This window comes from Oryx dammah, unplaced genomic scaffold, assembly GCF_014754425.2.
Source record: "Oryx dammah isolate SB20612 unplaced genomic scaffold, SCBI_Odam_1.1 HiC_scaffold_19, whole genome shotgun sequence".
Lineage (NCBI taxonomy): Eukaryota > Metazoa > Chordata > Mammalia > Artiodactyla > Bovidae > Oryx > Oryx dammah.
The window spans coordinates 69,644,982-69,658,645 of record NW_024070203.1 but is presented as its reverse complement, the minus strand read 5'-3'; the positions used below and the strand labels follow the sequence as shown (position 1 = coordinate 69,658,645).

At 35.0% G+C, this 13,664-nt stretch overlaps 1 protein-coding gene across 7 annotated transcripts in view; it reads left to right on the top strand.

Moving 5' to 3' along the window:
• OXR1 (oxidation resistance 1) overlaps positions 1-13,664 on the top strand; it is a 458,954-nt gene that overhangs the window by 413,170 nt on the left and 32,120 nt on the right. For all 7 annotated transcript variants that reach the window (XM_040262147.1, XM_040262151.1, XM_040262152.1 and 4 more), the window contains 3 exons: positions 386-1,143; positions 5,056-5,224; positions 10,595-10,757. In XM_040262147.1, coding sequence (XP_040118081.1) covers positions 386-1,143; positions 5,056-5,224; positions 10,595-10,757 — 1,090 coding nt within the window. The remainder of the gene's footprint in view (positions 1-385; positions 1,144-5,055; positions 5,225-10,594; positions 10,758-13,664) is intronic.

The following is a 13,664-nucleotide window of genomic DNA, read 5'->3' as shown; positions in this document are numbered from 1 at the left end:
ACATAGTATCAGTCAATGTGCTTTATTAACACATTTAAAATTTTAATTAAAACTTTATTTAATCCTATTTTTCATATTTCATCAGTGAGTAAATTTTAGTTTAGAATTACAGCTTCACCCAAAAGTTGTGTCTTCAACTTGTCTTCAGGTAGATCAGTTCAGTAAATCTTACACTGATAGATATTTCCCATATCTTAAGTAGTTGGTGCAAAAACTTAATTAATTACTTGTTCTATACGAATCAGTTTTTTAGTATGCTATTAAGAGATGTATGCTGTGTCCTTTTAGAAAAGCCTTTTTAGTGATATTAATTCAGTGTTAAGTTTGTGGAAAATAAAATTCTATAATTTAAAAAATAATAACTTTAAATTTTGTTTACTGACAGAGAGATAGATCAGTTATCAGGAAGGGACTTCTGCCATTTAAAGAAAGTGACAAGAAGTAATACTGATGAACTAGACTCAAGAATCCGTGATGCAGCTAATGATAGTGCCAGCACTGCTCCTAGGAGCACTGAGGAGTCTCTTTCTGAAGATGTGTTCACAGAATCAGAACTCTCTCCTATTCGGGAGGAGCTTATTTCTTCAGATGAGCTACGACACGATAAATCATCTGGCGCATCATCAGAATCTGTGCAGACCATCACTCAGAGTGGAGTAGAGTGTTTGACGGTCATATCAGAGGCTGCTAGTACGCCCGATCACCTAAAATCTGGTTCTGGACATACTGCCAGTGAAGTTGGGACTCTTTCTCTTAAAACTGGTTTAAATAATCTTGAAATGGCCTCTAAGGAAGGAGATCAGGCTGCAGATAATCTTCAAAAAATATCAGGTCTTAAAGAACAAAGCACAGGTATAAAAAAAGATAACCAGGAGTTTCCTCTTAATGAGAATTCACTACATCAAGAAGAAGTTGAAAAAGAAAGTATGCCTTGTGGGGAAGCAATGGAATTTAAACAAAAGCAAGTTGTCAACAAAGGAAAACAAGGAAGGGAACAAAATCAGGACTCAGAGACTGAGGTAGAAGAGCTACGGAAACTCTGGAAATCTCATTCCATGCAACAAACTAAACAGCAGAGGGAGAATATTCAACAGGTGTCACAAAAAGAAATTAAGCATAAAATAGCAACAGCCGATATAGAAGGTAAGTGTTGAGGAATATATATAGTTAGTTTGTCTTACTGTATATTGTCTCCCTCTTTTCTCACTGACTCAGAAGCTGCTGTATCTTAGGCCACCCTGAAGGATAATGTGGTGGCCCTTGACGGATGTTTCTCTGGGACAAGTGCATAGTGTCTGGTTTCTACTGTCTTGTCCCACAGTGGATTGTACATGTAATGAGCATCCTTTCCACCATGTGTATGCATTCCTTATTCACTGCATTCTGTCTTTAAACAATATATTTCTTGAAAATGTGCACAAGTCTATCATACCTATGATTTCTCCTCCCCCCCTTTTTTTTCATTTAGTTCTTGGTATGTTACATCATTAGAATACTATTTAAAATTGGGTAGTGTGTTAGTTGCTCAGTCATGTCTGACCCTTTGCAACCCCATGGACTGTAGCCCACCAAGCTCCTCTCTCCATGGAATTTTCCAGGTGAGAATACTGGAGTGGGTAGACATTCCCTTCTCCAGGGGATCTTCCCAACTCAGGGATCGAACCTAGGTCTCCTGCTTTGCAGGCAGATTCTTTACAATCTGAGCCACCAGGGTAGCCCCTTAAAATTGTATATATAATATCATAATTGCAATTTGTAATTGCCAAAGTTATATAATCTCTTCATTTTTTAAAAGTGTATTAAGTCATAAAATCTGTTTCTGAAATTCTTCCAGGTATCCACAGGTTTCATCATTGTCTGGTTGTTTTTCTTTAAAAAGCAGTACTAAGGAGACTTCCCTGGCTGTCCACTGGCTAAGACTGTGCTTCCAGTGCAGGGGGCCCAAGTTCAGTCCCTGGTCGGGGAACTAAGATCCCAGATGCCATGCGCTGTGGCCATAAATGAACTAAAGATTTTTAATTTAAAATAAATAAAAAGCAGAACTAAGATAAATTAAATACCATTTTCTCTTTCAATTTTGTATTTTCATACTGTTTACTTTTGAAAATTATAGTAATAGTTTTTATTTCTACTATACAATGATTCTGCTTTGTACATTATGTTAAAAGTGGTATAACTCAAGTATCTTAGCTAGCATTTCTCATATTCTGTTGGAGTATTGATTTCAGATTAATCTAATTTACATGTTTCTGTTTTATAATTAAAATTGTAATTGTTAAAATATGCATAAAATAAGATTTACGAGTTTCACCATTTTTAATGTAAAATATAGGAGCTTTAGGCATATTCACATTATTGTACAACCATCACCACCATCCATTTCCAGAACTTTTTCATCTTCCTGAGCTGAAACTCTCTGCTTATTAAATGATAACTTCCATTCTCCCCTCCTTACAGCCCTTGGCAAGCACCATTCTATATTTTCCCTTTTGTGTGTGGCTTATATCCGTTAGCATAATGCCTTCAAGTTTCGTCTATGTTGTAGTGTGTCAGAATTTTCTTTCTATATAAAGCTGAATAATATTCCATTATACACAGCACATCTTCTTGATATGTTCATTTGTTGATGGACATTTGAGTTGTTTCTACCTTTTGGCTGTTGTGAATAATAATACTGCTGTGAACATAAAAAAAAAAAAAATCGCTCAGTCGTGTCCGACTCTTTGCGACCCCATGGACTGTAGCCCACCAGGCTCCTCTGTCCATGGGATTTTCTAGCCAAGAATACTGGAGTGGGTTGCCATTTCCTTCTCCAGGGGATCTTCCCAACCCAGGGATCAAACCCGGGTCTCCCACATTGTAGGCAGACGCTTTACCATCCAAGCTACCAGGGAAGCTATGAACATAAGTGTACAAATAATTTGTTTGATTTCCTTCTTTCTTTTTTTTTTTTTTTTGGTTATATACCAGAAGTAGATTTGCTGGATTCTATGGTAATTCTGTGTTTACTTTTTTGATGAACCATTGATCTGTTTTCCACAGTGGCTATACCATTTTATAGTCCCACCAGCAACATACCAGGGTTTGATTCAGTTTTTCAAAACAGGGAATTTTCTTTGCATTTAGATATACTGAATTTAGATATACTGAGATATACTGTATATAAGGTACATATACTTAAGACCTAAGGATTATATTTAATAGATGTTAAGTAATTACCATCTCTAAAAGATTGAATATTTTTTCATTATTCAGAGTTAATGTTCATTAAAGAACTTTTGACAAATACGTTGCTTTTTAGAAAATTTATAAAAAATTACCTGGAATTCATCACCTGGAGTTGATCATTGTTAATATTTGGTGTATTTATCTTTGCTCCTCAGTGCGTATGTGTATCTACATACACACATTTATATACACACACATATATAATATTGATATAATTTGTGTATATCTTTATATGTGTATGGTTTTCATATAAAATTAGGATTACATGTAGTATAGTTTCTTGCTTTTTTCAGTTCATATTTTATGTCATGAACATTTTCCTGTGTCATTATACAGTTGACCCTTGAACAACTCAAGGGTTAAGGGGTGACACATACTCCTCTTCCACATTCAAAAATTTATAACTTTACAGTCTGTCCTCCAGATCTGTGGTTCTGCATACATGGATTCAACCAACCATGTGTAGTAGTAGTATCGTATGTATTATTTGAAGAAGATCTATGTATAAGTGGATCTGTGCAGTTCAACCCCATGTTGTTCAAGGGTCAACTTGAACCCATGTAGTTCTTTCATGGTTTTTAATGGCCCTGTAATTTAGCTATTTCTGTATTTATTAAGACATTCAGTTGTTATTAACAATTCATATTATTGAAATTGATGTGAGGAATGCTGGCACAGATATCTTTATTTGATATGTTTGTGTTTGGTTGTCTCATGCTCTAAAATCTTTGAAAATGATAAAATGTTGCATTCTGGTTGACCCAGTAATATAGTAGACTACTTGTATTTTATTGCGTTTGTTTGGGTGCAGGGTTTAATTGGATTTTCCTGTTATGACATTACTAAATGGAGAAAGTTTGGTAGATACGTTTAGATAGGTGTTCCTGGATTGCCACTATTTGGTTTCTTTTTTTTTGTATGTGCATATGGAGGGAGGACAAGAAAATTAGTTTTAAGTAGCTAATTTTAAGGAACTTGAGATTCTATATAGGGAAGTTTCTGATCTTTTATCATAAAACTATATAACATAAATATATAATGGAATATAATTGTGAGAAGAATAGTAAAAGTTCATTCTTTTAACCTGATGCAAATGCTGGGGCTCAGATAGATTATGTATCTTGCACAGGGTTACACAGAAAAAAGCCATGACTAGTATCCAGATCTCCTGACTATAGCAAAATGCTTTTTTTCCCATAGTATGCCTCCTTTGTAAGCTAATGTCTAGTTTCCTGAATTGATCCATATTGTCAGACCTTCAGTGTGTCATACGACAGCATCTGTGGTTGGAAGGGTTAGAGATAATTCAGGCTTAATAAGCTAAACAGATGGCTAAATCTAGCATATTGTTTTTGTCACACCTTCATATGTATGTAAAAGCTTCAGAAACTTTTTTACTGAATTTTTTCTGTAACAACCATATTACAGTAAAGCTTTGAAAATTCTGCAAACTTATTTAGATATTGTTCTAGAAAGGTAGTAGAGATTGTCCAGAATATTGTATATGTATATGTATGAATAATTACTTTAGTGTGATTATTATAAAAATTTAACCAAAATTTCTGGATCTTCCACATTTTTTCCTAATACGCTTAGACGTAATATCAGTTCATAACTTGGGTGTTAGTTTATTAGTCTTGCTATACTTGTCACTTTTGATGGAAAAATATATAAGCTACTTAAGAGAATTTACCTTTTAGTAAATTAACATTTTATTCTGTAATTATTTGTCAGAAGTTTAGAGATAAACATTATTTAGTCTAAATTGTTTTAAATTATTCAAACATGGTGTATGAGAATTGAATAAACACTCTATCTCAATTCTAGGTTCTGCACTTTTAAAAGAAAAGAGAAGGCATCGATTGCATAAGTTCTTATGTCTCAGAGTCGGAAAGCCTATGAGGAAAACATTTGTATCTCAAGCAAGTGCAACAATGCAGCAGTATGCACAAAGAGATAAGAAACATGAATATTGGTTTGCTGTGCCACAAGAAAGGTAAAACAATAACAACAAAATCTGGAAAACATTGAGATTCCTTGAGTTGAAATTATTTTGTATAACAGTTCACACCAGTAGCAAAGTACTGAAATAGTTTATGATTAAAACCTGACATTAAATCTGTTCAAAATCAGTTAGCTCCTCTTTTATACTCTTTAATTTATCCCACTTTTAATTTTAGTCCCCTTTGTGGTTTAATGCAAAAAATATGAACATATACCTCATGTTACTAGTAAACAGTCATAGTTAAAATGTTTTAGATCAAGAAGGTTCATTAAAATATTAACTGGTACAGCCCCACCTCAAGGCAGGAAATGATACAATTGCTTTTTTTTTTTTTTTTTTTTACTTTTTTTTTTATTTTGTATTTTGTTAACTGGTAATAGCCAGTTATCACTGTTGTGATAGTTTCAGGTGAACAGCAAAGGGACTCAGCCATACATATACATGTATCAATTCTCCCCCAAGCACCCCTCCCATTCAAGATGCCACATAACATTGAGCCAAGTTCTGTGTACTATACAGAAAGTCTTGGTTATCCATTTTAAGTATAGCAGTGTGTACATGTCCGTCCCAAACTCCTAACTATATATAATTTCTTTTTTTTAAATTTCATCAAATCCTTTCTATTATAAATGCTTGCTATATACATAACAGTAAAATAGCTACTAAAAGGATCTGGTCTTCAAGTTATTTTTTATACTCACTGCACAGTAAAATTTCTCATATTATGATTGAGCAATATTTGTAAAGGATGTCTGTTATCACTGTATTGTAAATACTGACATTTTAAGTTCACTGGATCATAAATAATGACATTTTAAGTTAAAACTTACATTTATCTATTAAATATATCCAGTGGGATTTAGATAATGTAACAATTTGCCCTCTACGATTAGATTATTCATTTAAACACTACTTGAATGTGCTCTTCTAAAGCAGTTTTGCATCACTACTTTTCTCTTTGAATTTGTATTTCAATTATACTTCCTCATAGAATCTTATTATAAGGTAGTATATTTTTATTCCTTTTTACATTTTTTGCAACAAATTGCATATGCTTACACATTTATCTGGAGCTTCCCAGGTGGTGCTAGTGTTAAAGAACCAGCCTGCCAAAGCAGGAGACATAAGACACCAATTCGATCCCTGGGTCGGAAGATCGCCTGGAGAAGGGCATGGCAACCCATTCCAATATTCTTGCCTGGAGAATCCCCATGGACAGAGGAGCCTGGCAGGCTGCAGTCCATAGGGTCGCAAAGAGTCAGAGATGACTGAAACGACTGAGCATGCACATACATATTTATCTGTGTGTATGTACTGACATTGCTGCTGCTGCTGCTAAGTTGCTTCAGTCATGTCTGACTCTGTGCAACCCCATAGACGGCAGCCCACCAGGCTCCCCCGTCCCTGGGATTCTCCAGGCAAGAATACTGGAGTGGGCTGCCATTTCCTTCTCCAATGCATGAAAGTGAAAAGTCAAAGTCAAGTCGCTCAGTCGTGTCCGACTCTTTGTGACCCCATGGACTGCAGCCTACCAGGCTCCTCCGTCCATGGGATTTTCCAGGCAAGAGTACTGGAGTGGGGTGCCATTAGCTAGGTAATACCTTTTGAAAAACTTTATTTTATCCCTTTCCATTCTACCTTTGTTTGTTACTGCTTTAGTATAGGTTTACATCCTTGATCACCTGGGCTATTTTAAAAGTCTTCTAAATCTAAATCGTAAATACACAGGGATTGTTTTGCATATGCCAACACCCAAGTAAATCACCACCCAGAATAAAATACAGACCACCTCCAGTACTCTAGAAAGTTCCCTCCTGAGCCCAGACAACCCCTAAACTCCCAGAAACAGGTAGTCTGGTGGACTTTTGACTAGTTTTGCCCTTTTGAATTTTATGTAAATGGAATTATACAATATATAGTCTTTCATGTCTGGCTTGACTTCTTTTATTCTGTGAGACTCATCCATATTGTATCAACAGAACCTTTTTGTTGCTTCATTATTTGGAATTTTATAAATATTCCAAATTTTTTCTATTCAACAACCTGCAGACAGGCATTACACATACTAAAAATTTTCTGTGATTATTCTCAAAAGAGTAAAGGGTCTAAGGCTCACCCTACTTGTTAACAGGTTGGCCTGCCTCAGTTTAATGAGTGCTGGCAGAAAAGAGTCACAACAGCATCAGTCACAGCTCTAGCACTTGTATGAGTTCTTTGAGCTTCAGTTCCCACAGTTGCGTGTGAAGAAGGCCAAGTGACGGCTGCATGTGCCATGGGTTATGTTAAAGGAGAGGAACCATAAGTTTAGGGAACCTAAAACTTCTATAATGTACAGTAAGCATGGTTTCCCTTTGATCCAGAGTAAGATACTACTGGGCTTTCCAAGTGGCTCAGTGGTAAAGAATCCATCTGCCAAGCAGGAGACACGTATTCAATCTCTGGGTCAGGAAGATCCCCTAGAGAAGGAAACAGCAACTCACTTCAGTATTCTTGCTTGGGAAATCCCATGGACAGAGGAGCCTGCTGGGCTACAGTCCATAGGTTCACAGAAGAGTCAGACACAACGTTGCGACTAAACTTCCACCACAAGATACTGAATATTTCTGCCTTCTAAAACCATGCTATGCTTTGTTTTCTGTGCAAACATACATGAAAAGGCAGTGTTGAACAAAGGTATACAGTGCCTCTGCCCATAAGACATGCAGAAATCCAAGAGAAAATTGTCTTTCAACACCTACATTATTCCAAATATTAATTAAACCCAGAAGAATGTTTTATCATTAAAATTATTACTAATGAACAGTGGATCAAAGCAACATGAATTATAATTTATCATACATAGCTATTACACATCAAATGTAAAATACAGGAAATGTCTTAATAAAATAGGGCTTTCTCCCAATTAGTTTATGTATCCATTGATGAATATTGTTCATTGAAATGATAAGACTCAGTGGCTCAGTTCTGCCCCCTCCCTTTTTCTTTTTCTATAAGTACTAAAAAGCTTTGTTCATAAAAATGTCTATGAAACTGAGTTTTATTATAATGTCAGTCAGTTCTTTAAATGTATTTCTGTTTATATTCTAAAATTAACCATCTTTCATCAAAATTATTTTTAGTAACCATCATTTGAATAGTTTCATTCAGTTTTGTGGAAATTAGTGAATTAGAAACCACCTGATACACAAAAGGACTTACTACCCAGTTTTTAAAATCTTTCCCTGTCTCAATACCAACTTTGGGCAACCTGGAAGGTTTTATACTGGAAGTTTTTTAACTATAAAGACATGTACCATTGTAAAATTCTGGATGAGTGAGGATGGTACTTTAGTAAAAGCAGAAAAGAAACAATCTGTAAGATATCTTAACCACGCTCTTCTCAAGAAGATGAGTATGAGTGAAGATTACCATATGGAAACGGAAGAGAAGGAGATTGATTCCCTTAGATCTATCTTAAATGTCTGTGTACCTCTTGGAAAGGCTTTATATGTTCCTCTGAAGACTTCCTTTCAAGAATATAATAATAAAATTCTTTTCTCTCCCCGCTCACCTAAATATACAGTACAATCTGTGCGTTCAACAAAATGTGATTAAAATAATTTAAAAATATGCTGTGATTTGCATAATTCATGAGTACATGAAAAGCAAAGAGCCAGATACTCTGATCTGCCAGTGATACCAGGATGATTACAATGAGATATTCAACCCTATTATATCTTTAGTTAAAAACAACATAAGGATTTATTTTTCTCCTTAGTGTTGGCTTTGTTTTAATTTTTGAATGGAATTTTCCATTTTAATATTGTCCTTGCACCTTCACTAATATTCATTGAAAATTAGTTTTATTAGAATTTCAAACTTTATTGTATTTCATTCAGGATTTTATGAAAAAGTTGCTTCATAGAGACAAATTATCTGAAAGATGATACTTAACACCTTTTTCAAGCATTAGTTGCCACATAACAAACAACACTATTAAAAATTTATTGAAAACAATGTCCAGGACAGTGATTATTGATTGCTATATGTTAGTAGAGATTTTTTTTTAATATAAATTTATTTATTTTAATTGGAGGCTAATTACTTTACAATAGTGTATTGGTTTTGCCATACATCAACATGAATCTGTCACGGGTATACACGTGTTCCCCATCCTGAACCCCCCTCCCAGTTCCATCTCCATACCATCCCTCTGGGTCATCCCAGTGCACCAGTCCCAACCATCCTGTGTCCTGCATCAAACCTCAACTGGTGATTCGTTTCGCATATGATATTATACATGTTTTAATGCCATTCTCCCAGATCATCCCACCCTCGCCCTCTCCCACAGAGTCCAAAAGACTGTTCTGTACATCTGTGTCTCTTTTACTGTCTCGCATACAGGATTATCATTACCATCTTTCTAAACTCCATATATATGCGTTAGTATACTGTATTAGTGTTTTTCTTTCTGGCTTCCTTCACTCTGTATAATAGGCTCCAGTTTCATCCACCTCATTAGAACTGATTCAAATGTATTCTTTTCAATGGCTGAGTAAAGTAGAGAGTTTTATAATTACTTTTCAGTTATCCATACCAATTAAAGCCAACGAAGCATAGATGTTTGAAATGTGCATGTTACCCTTCAGATAATTTTTATTTCAGGGATTTAGGCTTTAGTAGGACTTCCCTGGTGGCTCAGACGGTAAAGCGTCTGCCTACAATGCGGGAGACCTGGGTTCAATCCCTGGGTCAGGAAGATCTGGAGAAAGAAATGGCAACCCACTTCAGTGTTCTTGCCTGGAAAATCCCATGGATGGAGGAGCCTGGTGGGCTACAGTTCATAGGGTCACAAAGAGTCGGACACGACTGAGCGACTTCACTCACTCACAGGCTTTAGTAAACAAAACTGAAAGAAGGGACATAAAAGTTAAATATATTAAATTTCTATTAACCTGGGAAAAACTTGTATAGTGGTCAGGTTTCAAAATAGGTAATTAGAGTAAGTTGTTAGTTGTATTTTAGATAATTAGATCATTGTGTGATTGAGGTTAAAATGGTGAGTTCGGTTTTCCTTCCCATTGTCAAGTTTCCTTCATGAAAAGAAATGTTGCCATGAAGAGCATCTGAGCTAGTCAAAACCAGGCTGAAGAAAATCCTAATGTAGTTAGGAGCTGGACAGAACACAGCCCCAAAAGTTTAAGTTAATGTCTTCCTGGTAGTGGGCTTTGTTTTATTTTTAAATAAAGAATAGTGTATGTAATATTTTGTATATTTTAAGTCTTCAAGTTTTGTGAAGCTGTTTAACAAAAATAATTTTTAAATTCTTGCTAACAACTCAGAATAGCAGATCTATTAATTCATAATCACTCATTCTAATAGGACAGACCACTTGTATGCCTTCTTCATTCAGTGGAGTCCAGAAACATATGCAGAAGATACTGGTGAATATACCAAAGAACCTGGATTTATAGTAGTAAAAAAGATTGAAGAATCTGAAACAAATGAGGATTCTACTAATGAAGCTGCAGCTAGAGAATGGGAGGTAAGGGGGAAAATGTGAAGCTTTCATTTGTCTTTTTTTTTTGTATGAATTTATAGAGTTGGCAAAGTTCAAGTGATCTTTAAACGAGTAATAAAGGTTCACTGTCCTTGTATATATGTGTTTATTGAATAAATCTGATTAGTAACTTTGGTTTATTCCTTTTTGTCATTTCCCTTTTGCTTTAAAATGTTAGAGAAGCAACCTGTCATCAGTAAAATGCTTTTTATTGAGTAAACTTTAGGAATAATTACTGTTATACTAATTTTCATAAAACATTTATTGCAGATCTAATTCACTTTAATGTTATCTCCTGCATGGAGGAGGCCTAGCAGTTATTTAACACATTCATGCAAATTAGCACTCCTTCTAAGCTCATATCCAAGCATTATCTTGACATCAGTTTAGCAACATGCAAAGAAAATAAGCTGATGCTAATTTTACAAACTAATGAAAGTTTTATGCTCTGCTCAAATTTACTGAGCTTGTATAAATGGTCAAATTGACACTAAACAGCTTTTTTTAACCCCTCTTAGATCTGTCTTTTAAAATTGTGTATTATGATTTTCCATGCTTTGTCATGTGGGATTGATAGAGTGACGTATCTGGTCTTTCTTTTGTTATGGGTCCCTGGATTCACCTCTTCATGCATTAGAAAATACAGAGCAGATGCTAAAATGTGATAATAAACTGAATCAAGTTTTGTTATCCATCTGGTGTTGTTTGTGATTGTTTGTGTGATGAATGTGGTGTATATGTATTTAACATGTATAATGATTAAAGGTATACATGGCATGTCTTTTGTTTAAAATGCACACCTGATTTTGTATGTGCCTCAATCCGTTCCGTATAGTATATTCAGAATCAGTTTCTATTGTGACTATGATATAATGGAGGGAAAGAGTTAACATATATTGAGCATTTATTTTGAGTTATTTTTAATATTTAAACCAATATTAATCTTCCTACCAGCTTTCACAATAGCCATGAACTGGAAACAACCTGAATGCCTGTCTGCAGGTTATTGAATTAAAAAAAAATGGAATATTTATAAAATTCCAAATAATGAAGCAACAAAAAGGTTCTATTGATACAACAATGTGGATGAGTCTCACAGAATAAAAGAAGCCAAGCCAGACATGAAAGACTATATATTGTATAATTCCATTTACATAAAATTCAAAAGGGCAAAACTAGTCAGAAGTCCACCAGACTACCTGTTTCTGGGAGTTTAGGGGGTGTCTAGGCTCAGGAGGGAACTTTCTAGAGTACTGGAGGTGGTCTGTATTTCATTCTGGGTGGTGATTTACTTGGGTGTTGTCATATGCAAAACAATCCCTGTGTATTTACGATTTAGATTTAGAAGACTTAAAATAGCCCAGGTGATCAAGGATGTAAACCTATACTAAAGCAGTAACAAACAAAGGTAGAATGGAAAGGGATAAAATAAAGTTTTTCAAAAGGTATTAATTACCTAACTAATGGCACCCCACTCCAGTACTCTTGCCTGGAAAATCCCATGGATGGAGGAGCCTGGTAGGCTGCAGTCCACGGGGTCACAAAGAGTCGGACACGACTGAGCGACTTGACTTTGACTTTTCACTTTCATGCATTGGAGAAGGAAATGGCAACCCACTCCAGTGTTCTTGCCTGGAGAATCCCAGGGACGGGGGAGCCCGGTGGGCTGCCGTCTATGGGGTTGCACAGAGTCGGACACAACTGAAGCGACTTAGCAGCAGTAGCAGCAGCTAATAAAACAGGATATAGTGACAGATGATGGTGAAGTACTAACTTGGGTGGCAAGGTAGATGGCAGTATTTTCAGTCAAGTCAGAGAATTGACAGTTTTCTCTCTTTTGAGATTGAAACACTTAATTTTGAAAATAATAGACTTTAGTACTAATTTTTTGAGTATTAACTTTTTATTTAAAGGGGACCATCTTAATTCTTATGGACAATTCTGCAGATTATAATTTCAAAGGAAAAAGTTTTCTCACCTGTTTTCAACTAGAATTGATTCAAATAAAAAGATGATTAAAAATTGATAAAAAATTAAATTTTAGAAACGTTCTGCTGTGTTATCTAGAAACATTTTGCTGCACTAATAGAGTAGCCACTAGGTGACATGTGGCTATTGAATACTTGAAATATGGCTAATGCCACTAAGGAACTGAATTTTTAATTGTTCAATTTTGATTAAACATAAAAACCAATACTTGATTCATTATTGGATGACTTTTAGATATGTTTTGAACAACTTAGATATATGAATTCTTTTAAGCTGTAAATTTCATAAAATATCAATGTGATCTCATAAATAAGATTAGGTATTTCCTGTGAAAATCTGGTATCTCCATTGAGATGTAGTTAACTATGCTAATTCCTGTAAATACAATAGCCCCTCACTGCTTGTACACCGCTGTTGAGCAAGGAAATATGGCTAGTCCAAATAGAGATAATCTGTAAATATAAAAAATATGCTGGTTTTTTAAGATTCAGAACTGAAAGAAAAAAAATGTAAGATATCATTAATTCTTCCATCGATTATGTTGAAATGATGTTTTGGTTATATTGGATTAAGAAAATATATTAAAATTGATTTAACTTTTTTTTTTAATGTGGCCCCTAGGTAATTTATAGTTGCATATGTCTTGCATTGTATTTCTCTGGTATAGTATTGGTCTAGTGCCTGATAGCTACTAAGTACATAAAAAGCTAGGTTCCCCCCCCACCACCACCAAAAGTCTGTTCTTTACCTTAGAGTTCACTCTTGGTGCTGTACATTCTATGGGTTTGAGCAAATGTAAGAGAACATAAAAAGTATTTTACATGTTTAAAGGATGTTTTTTAAAAGGAAATTTGAGGTGGATGAACCTCGAGCCTGTTATACAGAGTGAAGTAAGTCAGAGAA